Raw genomic sequence first — 22,798 nt, 5'->3', positions numbered from 1 at the left:
TTTAGGGGCTTACTTTTCTCTGCACACAGGCTCATTCCAAATGTTAACATTGTTTTTCTGCTGCTGTCCACATGGCTTTCTCGTATAGAGAGTTCATGTTGAAGAATACATGGCTCAGTGAGTTACCTTCCTTTCTCATATGGTGATCTGGCCCTGTGGCACTGGAGGGTCTGTGCTGCTGTGGAAAAGCATGTATTATATGACATGTTATACTCATGATGAGCACCTAGCGTGCCTTTTAGGACATAAACATTTCTCTTTTTGCATGAGTGCCTGATGTATCATGTGCTGTATTCCGAGACAGGCAGAAAACAGACAGATTGGCTGCTTATAATGCACACAGAGAAGGAAATATACTACATTGAGTATGAGAAACTATGATGACTCAGAGATATATTTATGGTCATTCCCAAAGCCCCCACCTCTCTTTCTCTTGCTATTTTTCTCTTTCTCTCCATATCTGTCACACTCTCTCTTCCTGCTCATAGTTTTACTTCCCAATGAGGATTATCATTTGCGATTACATTCAACATGCTTTCCCAAACCAGGAAGTGGCAATTTGCATAAATTTATTGTGACTTGGAAAGCTCAATGTGCTCTGACACTGCATGACATGCTGGTTTTCAGCTCCTTAATTAGCCTAACTCAATTACTGCTGGGTAACACAGATGGAAATATCTTGTTAAAGATCCTCATCTTTAAATTTTACAAACTAAATCATACATCTTCAGAGAAATGCATAATGTAGATACTTTTATTTTCTTGCCTTGGAAAAAAACAAAGCTTTGTGGAGCCCTTCATGCTCTGTTTTCCAGTTTTCTGTTGCTCCTTTTGGTCTGTAAATGGTTCTTAAACTGTTTACTGTCCCCTTTCTTCCATCGGATGAACCTCTCTGTTCTGCCTGCTCCCTGTGGCCCGGGCTCACTCTGTCATACAGCCAGCAGCCGTGAGCTTAACTCAACCTTTTGCTTCGCTAACAAAGAGCTCCATGTCTCTTATTGTGGGCTAAGTGCTTCTCACAATCTGCAGTAAACTGCTGGGAATACAAGCCCCCTGGCTCACAGCACTTCTGCATTTATGGTGTCCAAAGAGAGCAGAGAGCGGCAGATAAAGACTCCCTCAGGCCAAAGAGGTTATTATGTATATGATGATATATATTGTGAGTGTGGCTTTGAGCATTTGTCTGTTTTAAATGGTGCCCTCTTTGAATGGTTAAATGACCCTTTTATTAGCAGACTGTAATCATGAAAAGCAGCCTGTGTGCAGTGAATACGATGTCTCCAGGGAGGTCCCAGGACTGTCCCAAACAACTGAGTCACCCTGTGATGTATTAACCTCCAGCTCCTAACACATCTCATGCGCTAACACGCACGCAGCACCTTTATGTAGCTGTGCTCCTCTGTTTTCCGCATTGCTCTCAATCGACCTCAACCTAAAGGCTTCATACTTCCACAATCTAACCGTCTTTCAAATGACCGGAGGAGAGCGCAATCCTGCATTACATCACTGGTTCTAATCTCTGTGTACCCTCTAAAAACATATTAGTGAAAGTGTGTTCGTCCTTTTTTTAACCTCTCTTTGAGACATGCATGCATCAGTGGGTAAGAAATTTCAGACTGGTTGTCCAGCCTGTGCGAAGCTAAAATATCTCTTTATACAGTCATTTTTTCAAAACAGTAACAAGAGTTTGTTTCATTTTTCCGCAGTGCTCTTTGTGATGTGACATGCACAATGTTCAATCAAGCTTCCTGAGCTTTTTGGTCTGGATTTTAGATTTTCACACTGTCCTGGTTTTTATGGTTCTGTGGATGTTTGCTGAGATGTTTTTGAGCGAGTGAGAACCAAATCAGATCAGACTGAGGTGGATGAATTTTCATCTGCTCTGTTTAAAACAGGGTTGTTCTATATTTAGAGACACTGGGTAAATTTTCTGAGTGGAAATACTTTTGAATTAATGTGACTTTTACAAAGGATGTGCTGTAGTCAAGCAGCAACCTAAAAGAAATACACTTTTGGATTTTTCAAGTCCACTTAGGGCTGGCTGCAGAAACACCAAAACCACAAACGCACAAAGACAAAAAGATGATTTTCACAGAAAAAATGTAAACAGCCTGGTTAAAAAACATGGCTTTGGTCTGAACAGCTTATGTTTCTATCAGTACACAATGCATGAGGGGTGTTTTTTTTCATCACTTGTTCTTTTCAAAGTGATTTAGCTTAAAGTTGTAAAATAATAATGAACTTTATTTCTACAGCACTTTTCAAAAACAACATGCCCTTGCTCATACAAGGGCATGACTGACTTGCCTGCAGAGAGGTTGAAGGCAATATAGTCAAGATGGTCTCTGTCCACAATAGGCTTCAAAAGCTTTAAATCAGGAACAAATGAGTGACATCACAGATACCATGCCCATACATACAAACATTTTAAGGTTTGTTTATCTCTTTCAGAGCTGTACAGATTTGAGCAGTTCGCAAAAACGTGTTCCCCTCTCTTCAGCAATATACTAGGGGTGGGAGAAAAAAATCGAATATCAATAAATCTGGAGTTTTATATATATAAAATAATATAATAAATATAACATAATATAATAATATATATATGAAAATCTGGGTTCTTTGTAAAAAAAAAAAAAAAAAAAAAAAAAAAAAAGATCGAATTCAACTTCTTCATTTCAGTCTTTGTTTATAAACTGGATTGGCAAAAAGTTACCAATTTTCTCCAGCAGAGGGTGAAATATATATATCGGCTGATATGCGATATATCAACTGATATCCAATATATCAGTTGATATATATAATAAATTCATTGATATACACAGGGTATAAACTGTATATAAACACAAATCATTATAATACTCATATGATTCAAGACAGAGACAGAAAACTATTAAATTAAAACAAGGAACTTTAATTATAAATCTGTCAACATAAGAACTGTAGTGTTAACCAATGATAAATAAGAACAAGATGTAAACACAATAACAGATAAACAAGTCAAACTGTAAACACCTTAAATAAAGAAGTCAAACTTTAAACACAGTAAGTATAAAAAAAGTCAAACTGTAAACACACAATGAGCAAATTACACGACGTTAAAACACCGTATTATAGTCTTACATTAGATAATAGTGGACGTGTGAAATAACAGTACCATTTATCTCTGTTTATCTCTCAAAAAAGCAACTAACACGACGTTAAAACGCCGTTCTATAGTCTTACATTACATAATGGTGGACGGCAGGGGCGGGCACTCGGGCAGTGTGCAGCCCAACACACAGACACACAGGCAGGAGCCACAGAATCTCCGTGGAGCAAAAAATTTTTTATCATAGGCTACATTTTGGCCGATGTTGATTAATCGGTGACAGGCATAATCGGCCCGATTAATGGTCGGGCTCTACTTCTGGTATCTTCTGTAGACATTATCATCATTAATCTTTTCTACATGGTCTGGTGTTTAAAAAGCAAACTTAAAACCGTAAGAATCGGAAATATCAAAAAAACTCATACGGTTAATTAACAATTAATCAATTATTAAGATTAAAAATAGTAAGCTATAACATGTAACCCTTTCCAGTGATGCTTTAATTATCTTTTTTTATTTATTTTTTTTGTCAGTTGTGTGTGTTTTCTGTTGTTTCTGCCAGCCTCAAGAAGAATCTCGGAAAAACAGTTTTCAGCACTTTTGCATTCTTCATACTTGATTTTCCATTTGATTTAAACACAGAGTCTATAGTTTCTTTGAGGGATGTGACAATGCTAGGGAAGTGCTGTGAGACAGCTTTTGTTACATAGGCAGATCTTTGACGTACTTCCTCTTCTGCCTTCTGTGTTTTAATGAAAGTTGTGCTGCCTTCTCTCTGTAACTGCATAGCTGAATCAGATTCATTTTTGCAAGTCTTTAGCTCTTCTTCTTCTTTTTCCATGTACCCTAAAATGTATTTAAATATTGGTCATGTGTTGCACACTAGTTCCCAATTAAAATTCCTTCTTCTATTTTCCCGTTGTGTCTGCAGGAAACAGTTGAGTATGCCTTCCTCATCATTTTCACAATCGAGACCTTTCTGAAAATCATCGCTTACGGTTTGGTGATGCACCAGAACGCATACGTGCGCAACGGTTGGAATATGCTGGATTTTGTCATTGTCGTCATTGGGTAAGTGCTCAGGTCCATGTTTTTTTAACTGATTCATTTCACTGAAACAGAAAGTATGAGATCAAAAATTATACCAGGTGATCCCAGCCTGTCCTGAGATCCTGTGAATGTATTCTGTGCTATTCTGTGCTTCAGCTTTTCACTTTGACATCAGTGTGACAGTTTACAGTGTTTCTGCGAGAAGCAGTCGGTGTTAATGTTAAAGTTTCTTAAGCCTCTGCTCTGAGCGACCAAGTGCTAATAGAGACCCTCGTACACCCACAGTATATGACCCAGAAAAGACAGAGAGAATAAATCAGAGCTTTACCACCGCTGGAATGAGTCACCATCTCTCCATACTTCATCTCTTCACGAACACTCCCTCCCATTCTTCCTCTCTTCCTCTCCTCTTACTGACTTGTCTTTCGTTCACTCTCTCACATCCGGCTCTGCCGCTTTCTTCTACCCCCCCTTTCCATTTTGATTTCTCTCAAATCGTACACTTCCTGCTTCACCTCCTCTCCCCACCTCTTTCTGCCCCTGTTCCTGTCTCCTGCACGCTCTCCTCCTGTTATCTTCATCTTTATCGTAGCTTCGTTTTTTTCCCCCTCTCCTCCGTCCTTCTCTCCTCTCATACACACAGTTCAGTGGGTAGCTGGGTCAGATTTGTGTGTTTGCAGCATGCAGGCTTGTTCTTGCCATGCACTTAACCTGCAAAGGCTGTTTCTGCTCTGAGAAGCTACTGTTGCTGACCAAATGGCTAAGGGAAATACCGCCAGAGGTCAAGGTTCAGTCTTCTTAACAACAGAGCTGTATTTAGATTTTCTGTTGATCCTAGTTCATTCAGTCGTTTAGAAAAATATCTTAGGTGCATGAGGCTTCAGCTGTGCTTCATGGATGGATTGATGGTTCTTGGAAGGGTGTACCAGCATGATAATAACCACTGCACCATCTGCACTGTTCTCTGTTGATATTTTAACAAAAGATTAAAATTGATTAAATTAACTTTTTTAAATTGTAAATTAAATAAAAAGAACAGAAAAAAAAAACAATCTGCACAGTTCGGCGTCTTTAGCTCACTGTTTTATCTAAAGCTCATATATTGAGCGTTGAGATCCCTTCTACCTCTTGCTTAATATTTGAGCAGCTTTTAGCAGCTGATAAACAAATTTCATCTTTTAGCATTTTTTCAATATCAAAACTCAATCATACTCCTGTGTGTCACGTTCAGTCAGCGCCTTGCACTGCAGAGCTGACTCCTACCCGTTCTTGTTGATGCTAATTTTGCTACAACGAGCATCGCTGCACATTTGATCTCTGCTAAAGTGACAAGCCATGTTTACTTCAATGTAGCTAGTGCTTTGTCTGAAGGTCACAACGCAACATGTTAGAACATATCTATTAATATTCAACACGTTTAAACCTGGGGTGCTAGTATGGCCTAGAGGTTAGTTCAAGTACTCCATGAGGCTAGCCCTTGAGCAGTCAGCCAGGAGTCCAATCCAATCTGCCCCTTTGCAGCATGTCACTCCCCACTCTCACCCTGTTTCTTGTCTTTGAAAAAAAGGCATAAAAGCCCAAAAGAGCACAAAACAACACATATAAATCTGCCAAAAAAAAAAGAAATTATGTATTATGTTACATATGCAGCTATTGAAAAACACAAAAGTCCCAGAATAATTTTAAGATAAGCAGTAATCTAGCCACAGAAAAGCACTGTAATGTGTTGTGTATGTGTGTTTCTTTATATAGCCCAGCTGCTCCTAGCTTTTCTCATCTGCACTATGCTTAACTTGTTAATTGTGATGCAGGTCTTCCTGGGGGCGGCGTCCAGTTTCTAAATCTGAATTTTGAATAGTGTCAAACCATTTTTTGGAAGAACAAATCTGATGGAAAGCGGGTTTGAGAAGATTTACTGTATTTGATATTTCTTTAAATTGCTAAGTGTGGTTGTCCCATCTGCTAACATGGAAGAGTCAGGCTTTATGACCTGTCAAAGGAAGCTCTAAATATTTTGGCCTCCCTTTGGAGTGCAGCTGTGTCGTCCAAAACTCTGAAATCTGTTCGAGCTGCAATAGTTTTAAGAGTCTCAGTGGTGTAAATGGACATAAATATGGATAAACCAGTTGATGCCTGAAACAGCAGTTAAGTTTTCAATCTTCTGAAACAGTGGTTACAGATGGATCAGCTAAATATTGAGGTACACACTGGCATTAAGCTTCGCTGATAAAGAATCGAAATGTTATTTTTGTGAGCGATGTATTCCTCAGGTAGATTCAGTAAAGAAGGGTCAATGTGTAAAGGATGGTTTCCTTTGGAACATTGCTGGCTGAGTAATGAAACCCCAGTGGCGTGCGGTCAGCCTTACAGCTGTGACTCAGTCTAACATAAGTCTGAGCAGACGGTGCTGATAGGCCCTCAGAGCTCCCTGCAGCCACTATTGGCAGCTTCATTCTTTGCTTTGAGCCCACAGCTCTGATGTGATGTGTGGGGATGGTTTCGCCTCTTGGCTAGGTGAAGGATGTCTAAGTAACTGTGGTTAAGGCTCCTTTGTTCTCACGGTGAGAGATTTGGTCACCACTGATTTCACTTTTTCTCTACAGTGGGCTTCACCCCTGGTGCTACTCTTATTTTACAAGCAGATGCTGCTGTCTGCACCCTCAGCACCGCTCCTGGCTTTCTATTGAACAGAAATAGGCAGGCATTGCTTTGTCATGGCTTTCTGTTTTTATACCATGTAATTACATTGGGGATTCACTGTGTTATGTGCTGTATGGTGATTTATGTGTAGTGTATACCATTTCGAACCTTCAAACCTTTAATGCACAATGTATTAATGTATCAAATATATAAATCACTCTGCATAATAAGAAACAGTATAGATGAATTCTCAGAAAGAGGCTCAGCCAGTCTCAGCCAGAAATGTATTTTAAAATTGACTTTTTTTACACTGTTCATATTACATCTAAGTTTGTCTGGACTTATCCCAAAACTTAAGAATTTATGCCAAACTTCAAGCTTCAAAAAAAGTCACAAATCTAGGACCCTTTTTAACTGTCATACAGAGCCTGAAACAGAGCCCAAAATGTGGTACAACTTTCTTTAATGCAGGGACACAGAAGGACAGAGTCTGTGGATGATTAATCGAATTGAAACCAACTTTGCAATTTAATTGAATGCAATTTTCAAAGGCTGCAATAAAAAAAAGAAAGAAAGATAGAAAGATAAAAGCTTAGTGTACACAAACCTGGAGTGACTTTTACTCATTCTTCCTTGTAATACCATCAAAAGTCAATATGCTAGTTTTGCTGGCAAAATATTACATGTCTACAAGGCTTGAAATTAAATCAATCACTAAATATTCTACTGTGATTATAATAGTTAAATCAAGATATCTTATTTGTAGAGCCCGGCTGATTAATTGGTCCGATTATGCCTGTCACTGATTAATCAACATCGGCCAAATGTAGCCGATTATAAAAAATTTTGCTCCGCAGAGATTCTGTCGCTCCTGTTCCTGTGTCTGTGTGACGGGCTGCACACTGCCCGAGGGCCCGCCCCCTCCGTCCACCATTCTGTAATGTAAGACTATAGAACGGCGTTTTAACGTTGTGTTAGTTGCTTTTTTGAGAGATAAAAAGAGATAACTGGTACTGTTATTTCACATGTCCACCATTGTCTAATGTAAGACTATAATACGGCATTTTAATGTTGTGTAAGTTGCTCATTGTGTGTTTACAGTTTGACTTTTTTTTCTACTTACTGTGTTTAAAGTTTGACTTATTTACTTATTGTTGTGTTTTCAGCTTGTTCTTATTTGTCATTGGTTAACACTACAGTTCTTATGCTGACAGTTTTAAAATTAAAGTTCCTTGTTTTAATTTGATAGTGTTCTGTCTGTCTTGAATCATATGGGTATTCTAATCATTTGTGTTCATATACAGTATATATCCTGTGTAAATCAATGAATTTATTATATGTATCAGCCTATTTATTGGATATCGGGTTGATATATCAGATATTGGCCAATATATTGGATATCGGCTTTTTTTTGCCCCCAGTATCGGCATCGGCCCCAAAAATCCCCTATCTGTAGGGCTCTAGTTATTTGTATCAATTCCTGCATCAGCTCATCTCATTTTATCATACCATGAAGGCCTGGCCTAAAGGAAAGATTTTTTATTTGTTGACGGTATCCTTTTGCCGTGTTGGTCATACTGTAGAATGGTTTATTGTTTGTGTTTAGTGAATAATGCAGAAGATACCCCCCCCCACCCAAAGAAAAAAAATGCATGCTAAATCATAACCACAACATTAGTCCCAAAAAAAAATCACAATTACATTATTTTTTACAAAATCATTCAGCCCTAGTCTGTGGATACTCCATGTCAAATTGGTTTTCTGGAGCCAGCGTCTGTTCAGCAGTAGCAGCTTGCAGTGCTCCTAGTGGGTAAACGTCTACTGTGCTGGTTATTCATACCTCCAGTCTTCCAGTTTTACACCACTGTATCCAGATACTGCCTGTATAAAGCTAAAGGAAAGATATTAAACATATCAAAATTCTACCCAAGAGCTACAAGATGCCACCAGTCATCTGTGCTTGTCTCGACTTTTGTGAGCAAATTACTTCTGTACATCGCTATTTTTTTTTCTGAAAGCCTTGAAATCGATTAGCTTACAATCTTGCATGACGGATAAATACTGCAAGTCTGTATAGAAGATTGAACTGCTAGATATCTGGCATAATGTTTCTTGAATCTGAGCAAAATATTGATATCAAATGTTAATATTAAAATTAGTTGTCAGCTGGATTCGTGTCTGACTGAAAAAGCTGACAGAGCGTTTCAGCTGCTGTGATGATAATCTGGAATGTCCAGTTTCTAGTTTATCAGATTTAAGCAGAGTCTTGTTCTAAACTTTCTTTGACAGACTCTCAGATTAAGGTTCTGTCTTTGTGTTCAAACAGACTCTTCAGTGTTGTCTTGGAGCTTTTGACCAAAGAGGATAAAGTCGAGGCAGAGGGAGAAAGTAGCCATCTGCCAATGCACGGCCATGGGGGGAAACCAGGTGGATTTGATGTTAAAGCCCTACGAGCCTTCCGTGTGCTACGACCCCTGCGGCTGGTCTCAGGAGTACCCAGTAAGTGCTGAAACTTCATATACCAACACCTAGTCAATCTAAAACAAACATTTCAGCTCAGACATGATTTTCTACATGCATTTTGTATTTATTCAGTTATATTGGACCCTGTAAACTGCAGCTTGAAAAGCTATACATAAGGGAGCCAGATTGTCTCTGTACCATCCCTGAGGACTGTTTTTCAAAAACATCTGTCAACAGCAACATTAGCACCCCAGAGACATGAGCCCTGGATGTAATAAAAATATGCAACAAAAACAAGCTCTGTGTAAACACACTGACACATTTTTGAATCATGTTGTTACGGTATAAGCGGCATAAAATTAATATTGAAATTACTGGTGTTGTTTTTTTTTGCTGCTTTTTGAACCACATCCAGTAGACCGCTACGTAACTGTCTCTATCTGCACACACACTGTACATTAACATCTGCTGTTGATTATGTTTTATGGTTTCTAATCACATGGTCAGCCTGTTACAGTGTGACTTATTATGACTTGTATCTCTGTGTCTAAAATAAACAGAATTTCTTGCTCCGCTGTGTTTTCAAATGCTGTAATGCATTTCATTTACTCATCAGGACCATGCAGGTTTTATGATAACTGAGTGATAAATTTTTCCTCAAAGGTACAAAGATAGAGACTTAGGCTAAATTCTTTCGATGCTTGTTCATGCACACCAAGTCCAAGCAGCCATGCTCTTCTTTTTCTTCCTTACTCAGGTTTACAGGTGGTGTTGAACTCCATCATAAAAGCCATGGTCCCTCTTCTCCACATTGCCCTCCTGGTCTTGTTTGTCATTATCATCTATGCTATTATCGGCCTGGAACTTTTCATCGGTAAAATGCATGCAACCTGCTATCTTCCCGGCTCAGGTAAGTCCTCCTTTTTGATTTTTTTTTAACATAAACAAATCCACTTGAACATAGGATTATGAAGCTCTACCATTTAATCTCAACACATAACAAAATGCATTGTGACTCATCCTCTTTCCCTCTCTGTAGATGGACTTGCAGAGGAGGAACCAGCTCCATGTGCGATCTCAGGGCACGGGCGCCAATGCCCCATCAATGGCAGCGAGTGCAGGGAAGGCTGGCAAGGTCCCAATGGTGGCATCACCAACTTTGACAACTTCCTTTTTGCCATGCTGACAGTGTTTCAGTGCATCACCATGGAGGGCTGGACTGACGTGCTGTACTGGGTGAGACTCTCGCTCTGCCCTCCCTTTTCAGTATCTTGTGACTGTCACTTGCCTGCAGCTGAAGTGCCTCCTCAGATCAGACATGAAGCTGCTGATAACATCAGCTTTTACTCCTCTGATACGACTGATTAAGCAATCGACACTTTTGTTCTTTCTATGAGAGCTTTATTTTCTTCATCTGAAAAAAAGCTACTTTGATCTAACTTTTTCTTTGCTTGTCTTTCCTAACAGTTTCTACCTCTAACAGCCTATTTCACTGTTTTCTCTTTCTCCTTTCCTCCTGTTCTTCCTTTGTCGTCATGATTGTTCCTCCAGATGAATGACGCTATGGGCTTTGAGCTTCCATGGGTGTACTTTGTCAGTCTTGTGATCTTCGGCTCCTTTTTCGTGCTTAACCTGGTTTTGGGTGTGTTGAGCGGGTAAGCACCTTCCTCTCTTCTCTAACAGAGACCCTCTGCTTGGTATCAAGCCAGAGGTTCTCTGTTCTTCTTCTTTGTGTCTGTCTAACAAGCTCTTATCGTCTCCTGAAGGTCAATGATGCCATCGGATGGGAAACACCTTGGATTTATTTTGTTAGCCTGATTATTCTGGGATCCTTTTTCGTGTTGAACCTTGTGTTAGGTGTGCTAAGTGGGTAAGAGGCAACTTAAACAGTGGTTGTGGTTTGCAGTGGGAAAAGCATGTTTGCAGTGGTTTTTGGCTTTTTTTAGAATTTGCCAATAAATGAGTCTGTTATTATATTCAGTGCTGCTGAATTGAATGCTACAGCACAAACCATTTTTCTTTTTTAATGACCGAACTTTCATGACTTTTCATATGTTTATAACATCAACACAGTATGACATAATGACTGAAGACATTGCCCAAGGAGGACAGTCTCTAACAATGAAAGACAAAGAAACCAATCTGAAGAAATGGAAAAATAGAATAACTAATAAAAAAGAATAAAGGGGTTAAAAAATGCAGAGGACTGTAAACCTAGCCTACATCACCACCAAGGGTGAAAGCATTTCTAAATTCTTGCCAGTACTATTACTAAAAACTTCATCTCCCTATCGCTTTATGCATTTAAAAATAGCAAATTCAAAACTCGAATAAAAACAAATGACTCCATTTGGCTACAGTAAAATATTGAAATTCAGGCAGTGAACGGCCCATCCTTACATATAAGATTAATCTTATATACTGCTTTTTGCTCTGTGACCTAAAACTCGGGACACTTTATTGGTTGTTTAAGTTAAAACATAAAGATTTTATTGTTTCACAGGTATTGTTCAATGACTTTCAATTAAATAAAATTGGAACATTGAAGGTATATGCTGTCAGTTATAAAAACCTGGAAACCTGCCTCTGAGGCTTTGTTGATGTAAGCACACATGTGCGCCTGTCACCAAATTACAGCTGCGCAGGGTGTGCTCCGCTTTGTGCCGAGAATAGACCAGGTTGGAGCTGGCGAGCTTTCAGCGCACTTTCTGCGCACTTTCTGCGCACTTTCTGCGCACTTTCTGCGCTGTTTTTGGCACAAAATTGTCACTTCGCCAACATGAATCTGCCGACACCTCCCCCTGGTGTGCCGTCAACGCCCCCTGGTGTGCAGTCACACCCATCTCTGCGCAGACGGTCTACCAAATCGTCAAATTGGCAGCGCACGGCGGTGCGCCGCACGAAATAAACACTGCGGGGGTGCGCCAGGCTTGCGCCCCCTGCGCCACGAAATTATAGTTACCTTTGGTCAAGTGTGTCGCGTCTTATTGTAAGTCACCCACCCCCAGTTGGTTCCATCACTGCAGCAGTGGGTTAGATTAGGGATGCACAGATCTGATCCTGGTATTGGGTATTGGTGGGAAAGGATTGGTCCAAACTTGATGCTAAGGCTAAACTATGATTAAGTCCTCAAGGTACAAGATTGTACAACCAAATAGTCATTTCTGTAAATTCTGAAGCATTTTTTAACCAAACTGTTGTTAAATAAACACTCATAATTTAAATAAATATTAACTTCAGTAATTCCATATTTACTCATTTTTGTCTTTTACTCAAAACATTACCAATCTTATCCCACAGTAGAGCATGCAGGTTATTATTTAACACTAGTGTCGGCTCAGGATCAGTGTCGGTCTATACCCAAAGCCTAGGTATCTGGACTAGAGAAGCTGGACCGGTGCATCCCTAGTTTAGATTTATCCTGTAGCTTAGAGATGTACCCACCCACCCATCACCCATTACCTGGATCACAGGACAGGATCTTGCTTTACTTCTCTCATTTTGAAATGCTTTGTGCACAGTAGCTCTTCTGGCTGTATCCAGTAACCGTCAGCCTGTGTCTGTTGTCACTTTAGCTAGACAGAATTAATCACCAGTGTTATCTGGTTTTGACCAATCAGAGTGAAGTATCTGAAACAGAGATGTAATAAACAGATCATTAAGTCTTGATTGGATAATACAAGCTAAGGACGCTTTGTAAATGTGTACTCTTCCCCAGACAATCTCTTGTAACATCTGCCCACATCACACTGTCACGCCCTTTCCACGGCAACTGCAAAGTGAACGTTTCCTCCTCTTCCCCTCCTCAACGCACCCAGCTACTCTCTCCTGAAAGAGAAATTAATCTTGTTCCTCACCCTTCAGTCCCTCTTTACTCCTAAGCTCGCTCAAACCCCACTTTGCTTTCCCAGCTCTGTGGAGTGGGGGTTGGGAGTTACAGTAGAAATAACTGGAGATGGTTGACTGGCTGACCAGGCCTGATTTTTTTCTAAAGCCATCAAGGTTAACGTTATTACCAGGCCTGTCTCCTGCTAAATTAGCATCATGCATTATTTGAAACAAGCTAACTAAATGCTAAATAACCTGTATGAACCTCTTTGACTTTCTCATCATCACAGCGTAAATACATATTTTCCTTTTCCTGGTAAATACAATTTCCCACTATGCACTGAGTATTTTTTACAGAGAGTCCTCTGGATCTGTTAATATTGTGTCATCCAGTGTGATTGTTCAGTAAAGTCTATGAATTCAGATGACAAGCAAATAAATGTATCTTTTGAAACCATCCGTTTACCGGAATAGCCTCCCCTGTATGATAAAGACGCTGAAAGAGAAGCTACAGTACTGATGTGATCTAATTATAGAGCTGTTGTCTTTGTCTTTCAAAGGTGTACATCTCCCTCCAGTGGCTACGCTTCACTAAAACACACAAGGCATTGAAAGGGTGTGATTGAAGTGTCTGAATATGTTATCTGACCATCATGGGACTGAACAGAAAATGTTTAGGGGGCGTTAGCTGTGGTAGTGAAAAATGACTCTGATGTCTGGGAGACTTCATGTGTGGATGTTTTTTTCTTTTTTTAGTGTGAAAAAGAGTTTATGAAAGTATCGATTTTGTAATTCATTCACTCCTGTGCGTTTGTGTCTGTTTGCCTGTTCCCGTGCCTCTGCAAACCCAGAGAGTTCTCCAAGGAAAGAGAGAAGGCGAAAGCCCGTGGAGACTTCCAGAAGCTGCGTGAGAAGCAGCAGCTGGAAGAGGATCTGAAGGGTTACTTGGACTGGATCACTCAGGCCGAGGACATTGACCCGGACAATGAGGATGAGGCGGACGAGGAGAGCAAACGCAACCGTAAGCACCATTTCCCGCTCCCTCTGTCATGCTGGGAAACACTGAACTGGCATCACAAACCGCGCTTTAGTGCAGCGAGCTACTAGAATCTGTTTCTACCACACAGAGAGAAATATCCAGCAGTGTGTGTTATTGTTGGCTTGAGAGGGTTGTGATTTCTGCTGCTATAATTAGGTCTGTGTTTATATAATCAGGGAATGCAAGAGTTTGGAAATCTACAGTGTGTCATTGTGGGAGTTAATTTTAGGAAAATCGCTGAATTACCTTAAGAAACACCTTAAGAAATATTGCCTTAAAGAAGTTGTTGTTAATGGTACGATAATGGTCTATTCTGCACGTATAAATGAAACGACAGTCTACGCCCAGGTGTTCCCTCCACGCCAAAGAAAAGCACTGGAAAGGACTTTTTCTTTCTGTCTCTATCATCAATTGTTATAAATTTATACATAACAAGATTTTTTTCCAAGGTACACTGGGAATTGTAGGAAGTCCCTTGATTCAGCAGAAGTAAATGAGGTGTTTTGGAAAACATTACTGCAAGTAAAAGGTTAGTTTTTACTTCCTTAAAAGTTAGAGCAAGCCTAATGGTAGAATTTTCCTGTATGAGGCCAAATTAGTCAATGGGACTTCCTCAAAAAAAGAAAAAACAAGGATTCACACCTACACTCAAACATAGAGGTGAAAAAGGGCTGTTTTGTCACACAATCAAATCAACGCACTGGTTTAAATGATGTAAATCAATGGTACAAAGTGGATTAGGACGTGCCCAGCCACATTTTGCTAGAACACATTTCTACACAACAGGCTTCACTCTTTTAACTCTGATAGAGAGGGCACAGGTTTGTACATTTTTTGCACCTGGACAGGCAGAACACTCACAGGTCACTGTATGAGTTTTACTGATGTGTGGCTTGATGTCAGATCTACTGAAACAAGCCCACTGCACAGCAGAAAAGCAAGAACCCCATTTAAGAAAGGTGCTGTGTACATTTATGCATAAAACAGCAGTTTCTTAATTCAGTGTTTAAATTTGCTGTCATACCAGAGTGAAATGATGACTTATTCGGTAGTTACGTGTAAGCGTGTGTATCTTTGTATCTGTAAGTACATTTGATGGAAAGCCTGGTGTTGTTCCCAGGCTTCAGTTTTTGTCCCATGCAGGGCCGAGGTGTGTCAGGATTCTCGTCCTCTGAGAATGAAAGCGTGTAGTTTTTAAGCCCTCTGTCCAAAAAGAAACAATTTGAATCTGTCAGCTACTGCACCAATTGAATCACTGACATTTCCTCATGAGTAGGAACGCTGGTGTGTCCCCCTGAGTGTGTCACTCACCAATACATGCGTGAAGATACTGGGCCATGGACCAGGTTCTTGTTGTTCTAAAGGCCGGTTGCTCCCCCCTGACCACAACTTATTTTAAAAACAACACACCTGATGGCATTTTCATGTGCACAAGTTCTTTTATCTATTCAAACTTGTCTTTGGGAGTAGAAAAGAATTCAATGTTGGGTAAAAATTAGTTGCGCCACAGTTCCTTGTGCTAGCTTTAAGACATGTCCCGAGGTGTTTTTCACCACGGCTCCAGACTGCTTTTATCGTCATGCCCAATGTATGTCACTGATAAGAGTGAAGTGCGCTGCGGGTACCACTGGAGTTTATCTGGGAAGGGAAAAAGGGAAAAAAATTATATTGCTCGAGCAGTAGAAAAACTCTTAATCCAAATCCTCTTTATATAAGCAGCACACACGATGCAGAACAGAGAAACTGCCACTGATTTACTTTATAGTTTGAGTGTGAGGTCTTGAATATTTACCTTCTGTTTGCTCCCTTCATTTAAATGTAATCTCTCCATTTACTGTTGCCTTTCCCACATGCTTTTTCCTTCAGTGTAAACAAATGTTATCTCCCTAACCCTGATCCTTACAGCAAACATTTACCATAAAGAGAGATTCTGTGTTCTGAGCAGGCAGGTCCATGCTGCTTTCCTCCAACATCCATCCTGGCTTTTGGTGTCTGTCGATGATACATGAGCCCGTACTAACATGTTGGTATGCACATGCTGTGTGTTTTTGCAGAGTAACATGTTAGTACAGGGCCTGGTCACCTGCAGGTGCTTCCAGTGACTAACAGCTCTCCATGTTGTTCTTCTGCCCTCCTCAGTGTCTGCAGCCTGTGGCTCCTGCTGCTCTTGTCATTGTTGGATATTGATATTTTGAATACTGTTGTTGTCCTGTGGTGCTTGTCTGCTCTGACCCATTTTGATAGCTGCTCATTCTCGCCCTCCCCTCATGTCCCCTCTGCCGTGCCGTTGTGTCTGAATGCATGGACTTGCATGCATTACACATGAAAGGGGTGACTCTGGCTGACCTTACTGAGAAGAAGAAAGGAAGGTTTGGGTGGTTCAGCCAGTCGTCCGACACTCATGGTAAATCCTGTGCTTTCCCTCCACTGTTCTCTAGCTTTTTGTCTGTGGGTGTGTGTGTGTGTGCCTGCATCTGCATACATGTGTTTGTTTTTAAAGCTCAAGTTAATCCAAACTAGATATTAGCAGACAAAAATCAGAAAAAAAAAAATCCTCCAAAATTGCTGAGTGGTGCTTTTTTTAACCGTTGACACAAATGTGATTCAAAACAGGCCGTGTGAAGAGAAGCTAAGGCAGTAAAACCAGCTAAACATTGAGCACATAAATTATTTTAGATACGAAAAATAAGCCCAAAAATTTACTTCCATTTCAACGTGCAACCACATCCCCAATAATCAATCTGTAAAGAATTACTATCCCTTTAGTTCAGCAATACTCAATCATTGGAAATGATAAAATCAAATTTTTAATGTAAAACATGGCCTCAAAATTCCACCTGGAGCATCCTGAGTGACTGCTGTGTGTATGTGTGTGTGTGTGAGAGTTGATGTGTTCAGCCTTATGTAATACCTCATCACTCTGTGCTTTACTATTGTGTTTAACCTGTTGTGTCAGAGCATCACAGCCTTTCCTCCAGTTTTATTCTTTCCCTCCTCTTTTTTTCTGCTGGTGTTAAAAATAAAAATCTTTCACCCTACCTTATGTGGAAAAAAATGCAGCTGCATTTGGTAACAGACATGCCCTGTTTCCTTTCCATGCCCCATTTCAAAAGCAGGGGCTCAGTGTGAATATAGGAAACAGGGCTAAACCCAGATCACTACTCCAGCAGTCAGCACTATTTTCAGAGCTAAGAGCTGTCCGACCAATCAGGAATCAAAGCCAACACGTCTACATAAGCTAAGCTAAGCAGCACACGGCACCTCATACGAGCTAAAGCAGTGAGACTTTTCACACAGTTAATCATCATTTGTCTGCACACACAGTCTCTGCAGAGCACTGGCAGAGATCTGAGTGTAGCATTTCAGAGACAGCTCCCTTCTTCGCTCTGCTCCTCTTTGTCTGCATCAGTCAGCCCTCGTGGAGCAGCTGTCCACTCGCCTGTCCCATGTCAGCTCCCTTTCAGCACTCGGTAAATGATACTAATGATGACAGTGATGCACAGCCACAGCGCTTCGCTCTTTTCCAACGAGGATGCAAGTATTTTAGCTGCAGCTTGGCTTTACAGATGTAAAAGACAGTGAGATTCTATTTTTAAAAAATCACTCTCTGATTATTGTGACGTGTTTGAATACATCTTAGCATCTATATATCTGTGCTTGTTTGTAAAGTATGGTCCTGAAGTATGGTCTTGGTGTTCCTAGTGGGATGCACTGCACAGTGCTCCATCTGAAAAACCTCCTGTCATCTGATTATTTTCTGCTTGGTTTGTGCTGCTGCAGCAAGCGTTCCTGCCAGTGAAACCGAATCTGTGAACACAGAGAATCAAAACGAGGCAGATGAGAAAACACCATGCTGCGGACCTCTGTGGTGAGAACGTTTAAACCAACTCTTTATTTAAACAAGAGGACTGTTGGAGATTGATGAATTGTGATCATTTTAGAGCAAAACAACTCGCAATTACATTTAGTTTGTCCACTTTCAGTCTAATGTTTCTGTGTTTAGACTCTTATTCTTGTTAAATCCTGTGAGCTAAACAAAGTCTCTGACAAACCTCTGTGCTTATAACGTTTGATTTTTGTTTCTCTTTCAGTCAAAAAATTTCCAAGTCGAAGTTCAGGTGAGAATATATGTAGCCCTGTTTCTCTGCATGATGCACAAATCGTCACACTGCGGGCTCTGGGTCCGCATTACATTATACAGATTTTTATTTTAAGTGCTTGGCTTTCATTTTACTGTATTTTAATTAGACTTTACCAGGGATGATAAATCAAAGGCTTTTATTAAGTCAGCATGTATCTCAAGGTATTTTTTAAAAAGCCTGGCGCAGGGGTTTTCAGCTCATTTGCTGCACTGTATGACTTGCAAAATAAAAAATTGACGCAGTTCCCCTGTGGCCTATCTGCTTCACAACTCTGCATCATTACTATCCATGGAAATAAGTGCAAGGATTACCTTGAAAAAAACATGGAGGTGATGGTTTTCTATTCTAGTGCTTTTACGGTGGTAATCATTCTTGTCATTTTTCTTTCTCCTCCCGCAGTCGGCGCTGGCGCCGCTGGAACAGGTTCTGCCGCAGGAAGTGCCGATTGGCTGTCAAATCGGTGCCTTTCTATTGGCTTGTCATCATCCTGGTGTTCCTCAACACTCTTACCATTTCATCAGAGCATTACAACCAGCCTCTGTGGCTGACACAAGTGCAGGGTATGAAAAGAAAAAAGACACAAACATGCTATACAATTACATTATTATTATTATTATTATTATTATTATTATTATTATTTGGCTGTTTGTAATGTTGACTTAATCCAGTCTGTGCTTAAACCATAAACTGAGCATTCAGAGTATTAGTTTTCTAATAGATTAAATCACTGTGTAGATTTTGATGTAGATCCTGGATCAGATGCATTTTTAATAAATTGCAGTTAAAGCTCCAGTGAGTAGTTTTTATCTGGTCATTTTACAGACATGTGTTTTTATGAGCTACAATCACAAACTAGATGATTAGTGGCAAGATTAAATGTTGCTTCATATTTATTTTTGATGCCTTAAACCACTGCCACAGGGTGGGTGTCAGGTGAAGGAAGAAACTGCAGTCTGAAAAAAGTTCTCAGGAAGTGATAAATGTGATTGTTGAAAAGTAGGAAGATTAGAATTCTTCTTAAAGGGACACCACTAAAAAATCTGCCATCAGCAAAAATCAGCAAAAGGATTAGAAATACTGCTTTGTTTACAAGGGGTGTCACAATTTACACTGCACTGTTACTGTTCCTGTTGCTTTACATTTTAATCTGAAAATGTTGTGTATTTTTGAATCAGTCTGATTTGTTTGTCTTCTGACAGGGTTTGAATTTTTTGCAACAAAAATCTCTGAGCTTGAGCTTCATCTTTCTTTCAGATGTGGCCAATAAGGTGCTGCTGGCCCTGTTCACGTGTGAAATGTTGGTGAAGATGTACAGTCTCGGGCTTCAGGCCTATTTTGTTTCACTCTTCAACCGCTTTGACTGCTTTGTGGTTTGTGGAGGAATCACTGAAACTATTCTGGTTGAGCTGGAAATCATGTCTCCCCTTGGTATCTCTGTGTTTCGCTGTGTCCGCCTGCTGAGGATCTTCAAGGTCACACGGTACGACTGTTGTCTCGCTGTGTTTGTGTGTAGGTGTGTGTCTCGTGTAAGGGTGGTGTTAAATGAACCACCTGTCTCTTGTTTTTTTTTATTCTAGCCACTGGCAGTCACTGAGTAACCTCGTGGCGTCTCTGCTCAACTCCATGAAGTCAATCGCTTCCCTGCTGTTGCTGCTCTTCCTCTTCATCATCATTTTCTCCCTGCTGGGCATGCAGGTGTTTGGTGGAAAATTCAACTTTGACGAGACCCAGACTAAGAGGAGTACCTTTGACAACTTTCCTCAGGCTCTTCTGACGGTGTTTCAGGTACAAAACCCCCCCAAAAAAAGAACAGGCAACAACCTCTGGGGAAAAATGAATGAATGAATGAATAAATATTACGCTTTCCCCTGTTTTAAGCATGGATATCAAGAAACAATATTGGACGTCCATACCAAACGTGCAAATTTTCAAGTCCCTAAGTATGTATTCACAAGGTATATCTCTGCCTCCGACAGGCATCCAGGGGCTGGCCAATCAGAGGGAAGGGGGTTTGTAGAGCAGGAAGCCTTAAAGAGACAGCAGCTAATATGAATCATTTCAGACAGAGGCTGAAATAAGGGTTTTCTGAATCACCAGTGAGAGATAGATAGGGATTTGTGTAAATCATTTAATGCTACTGCAAGGTACCAGTATAAAGCCTGAACAAAAGCACAATACCCTACTGTTAAGCCACAGCTTATGGGGGATGCATTAAAAGCACATTCAACAAGCTTACACTAAGTGTAAGAGTGACAGCACCTGGCTATGAGATGCCTCGCCTAAAAACTGTGAGTGACAAACATGAACATGTTGTTCTGAAATAGCTCACAGTATGAATGGGCTTCTGTTCCTTTCTTTGGCTAACTCAGAATGTTTGTCAACAAATTGTCTCTTACTTGTCGAGCTTACACCAAGTTGAAGCCTCTCTCACAAACTCAACACCGCGATCAATTTCAGATCCTGACCGGAGAAGACTGGAACGCTGTCATGTATGATGGGATCATGGCATATGGAGGTCCTTCTTCTTCCGGGATGATTGTATGCTTCTACTTCATCATCCTCTTCATCTGCGGAAACTGTATCCTCTGTCAAAGTCATAGATAACACTCAGAACTGTTCAAACAGAAAACAAATGTGATCATGTTATTTTGCATGAAGAAAGAGTGAGAGGTATTTTACTGAACACCCTGCTCAGATATCCTCCTGAATGTCTTCTTGGCTATTGCTGTGGACAACTTGGCAGATGCAGAATCTCTCAACACAGACGAAGGAGACAAGAAAGGGTGACTTGAAAATATCATTTTGAATGGTTTCTCTTTAGGTGTATTAAAACTACCCATATTCATGTCAATATTTGGTCATTACAGGGACAAAAAGGATGATGAAAAGGACGAGAAGGTAACTTATTATCAAATAGTACCTTAACTTTAAAGTGTTGGAAGTTTTGTGCACTGACCCATTTTTTCCCCTGTCTATAAGGAGGAAGAGGAGGAAATCGAGGACACTGCGGGGGAGGAAGAGGATCCGGAGGTTCCATCAGGGCCTCGGCCGGTCATCTCTGATCTGGTCAAGAAGGAGAAGATCACCCCTATCCCAGAGGGAAGTGCCTTCTTCATCTTCAGCAGCACAAACCCGTATGGCACTCACTCACTCAATAAACCTCTTAAGTCGCGTTTCCACCAAGCAGTCCGGGTCGGTTCAGTACGGTTTGGGACGGTTTGGTACAGTTAAGCCTGATCCCGTTTGCGTTTCCACAGAAAAACTGCGACCTCTTGTGGTAGGCGGCGTGTAAGCTGGATGCCGGAAGCCGCAGCTGTTAAACTATAGCGTTACGCCGTAGCAGCCCGACACAGTTTACCCCACTGTTAAATCCAACAAAGAAGAAAAGCGCAACACAGTAAACAAAGAGCATAGATGGAAGACATGCAGCATTTCGTCCTCTCTGTGATTGGCATGTAGCTCTGCGTTACAAAGTGCAATCAAGCTTTGTTTCAGAGAAGTCTGTGTGCCGCCAGGAGAAATGCAGCCGCTGTCGGGGTAAGTGACGATTCTTTTGACTAACCAACCGTCTGCAGTGTGTTGCTCCACCTTGCGAGAGCGGATTGGTTCAGTCTGGCACCCATACGGAAGGGTCCCAAAAAAGTAGGCCGGCTCGTCTTGTTTTTTGGGGATCTGTCCCAGGATAAGTCAGTGGAAACGCCCCAAAATGCGTGCCGTACCGAGAGGAACCGAACCGGTCTGCTTGGTGGAAACGCGGCTTTAGACTTCACACATATGGACAATAAACACAAATCTTTGTGCCACACTAGTGTTCTCTCTCATTGCTGTGCTATTTTTGTTCCCCAGAGTCCGTGTGTTTTGCCACAAACTCATCAACCATCACATATTTACCAACCTCATCCTGGTGTTCATCATGCTCAGCTCTGTCTCACTGGCTGCTGAGGATCCAATCAGAAACTTCTCAGCTCGCAATACTGTAAGTCCTCGATTTCTCACTAGAAGTGTGTGTCTGACTTCTCATTGTCTGAGGAGCAAAGATAAGACTTTGTTATTTTATTAATACAACCTTTAAGTTTTAAGATGAAATGTTATGGATCGGTGTGGTCTAGGATCTGGATATTGCCACATTGGGGATTTTGCATGTTTTAGATCATTTATCAAAAGTCGTATATTTGACATCACTGCCCTGCATTTGAAAGTCTGCTCATCCTGAGTGATGAATCCTCTACGAATGGATTGGAATAGCACTATATTCAGATTGTGCAGCATTTACCCCATTTATCTGCGCCATCTCAGGTTGATGAGCTGGTTTATGAAGGGTACAAATTTATTATTAAGTTGATCCTCAAAAGGAGTTTTCTCTCTTCCCTTGTGGGAGCAAATGAGCACATGTAGCAAGAAATAAACTCTGATCCCTGTCTTGCACATGAATTTGAGGGTGTCTTATTGTCTAAATTCAATAGGTTAAGCTGCACTTGAATCTACTGTTGCAGCTTCCCCTTTACACCACAGAGACCCAGAATTATAAACAGAGGGAAAATCAAGAAA

At 40.7% G+C, this 22,798-nt stretch overlaps 1 protein-coding gene across 7 annotated transcripts in view; it reads left to right on the top strand.

Moving 5' to 3' along the window:
- cacna1da (calcium channel, voltage-dependent, L type, alpha 1D subunit, a) overlaps positions 1-22,798 on the top strand; it is a 71,181-nt gene that overhangs the window by 21,804 nt on the left and 26,579 nt on the right. For 4 of the 7 annotated variants that reach the window (XM_074683677.1, XM_074683839.1, XM_074683593.1 and 1 more), the window contains exons 4-20: positions 4,020-4,159; positions 9,105-9,277; positions 9,999-10,151; positions 10,281-10,477; positions 10,793-10,896; positions 13,921-14,090; positions 16,438-16,512; positions 17,889-17,976; positions 18,200-18,226; positions 18,650-18,810; positions 19,505-19,730; positions 19,828-20,035; positions 20,708-20,828; positions 20,946-21,033; positions 21,118-21,148; positions 21,230-21,384; positions 22,097-22,226. In XM_074683677.1, coding sequence (XP_074539778.1) covers positions 4,020-4,159; positions 9,105-9,277; positions 9,999-10,151; positions 10,281-10,477; positions 10,793-10,896; positions 13,921-14,090; positions 16,438-16,512; positions 17,889-17,976; positions 18,200-18,226; positions 18,650-18,810; positions 19,505-19,730; positions 19,828-20,035; positions 20,708-20,828; positions 20,946-21,033; positions 21,118-21,148; positions 21,230-21,384; positions 22,097-22,226 — 2,247 coding nt within the window. The remainder of the gene's footprint in view (positions 1-4,019; positions 4,160-9,104; positions 9,278-9,998; positions 10,152-10,280; positions 10,478-10,792; positions 10,897-13,920; positions 14,091-16,437; positions 16,513-17,888; positions 17,977-18,199; positions 18,227-18,649; positions 18,811-19,504; positions 19,731-19,827; positions 20,036-20,707; positions 20,829-20,945; positions 21,034-21,117; positions 21,149-21,229; positions 21,385-22,096; positions 22,227-22,798) is intronic. The other 3 variants (XM_074683913.1, XM_074684076.1, XM_074683990.1) reach the window with 1 other exon arrangement.

Source organism: Halichoeres trimaculatus, unplaced genomic scaffold (genome assembly GCF_033239565.1).
Source record: "Halichoeres trimaculatus isolate MK-OKI-2021-1 unplaced genomic scaffold, fHalTri1.1 fHalTri1_scaffold_1, whole genome shotgun sequence".
Lineage (NCBI taxonomy): Eukaryota > Metazoa > Chordata > Actinopteri > Labriformes > Labridae > Halichoeres > Halichoeres trimaculatus.
The sequence above is the reverse complement of the archived record's forward strand: the minus strand, read 5'-3'. Positions and strand labels throughout refer to the sequence as shown.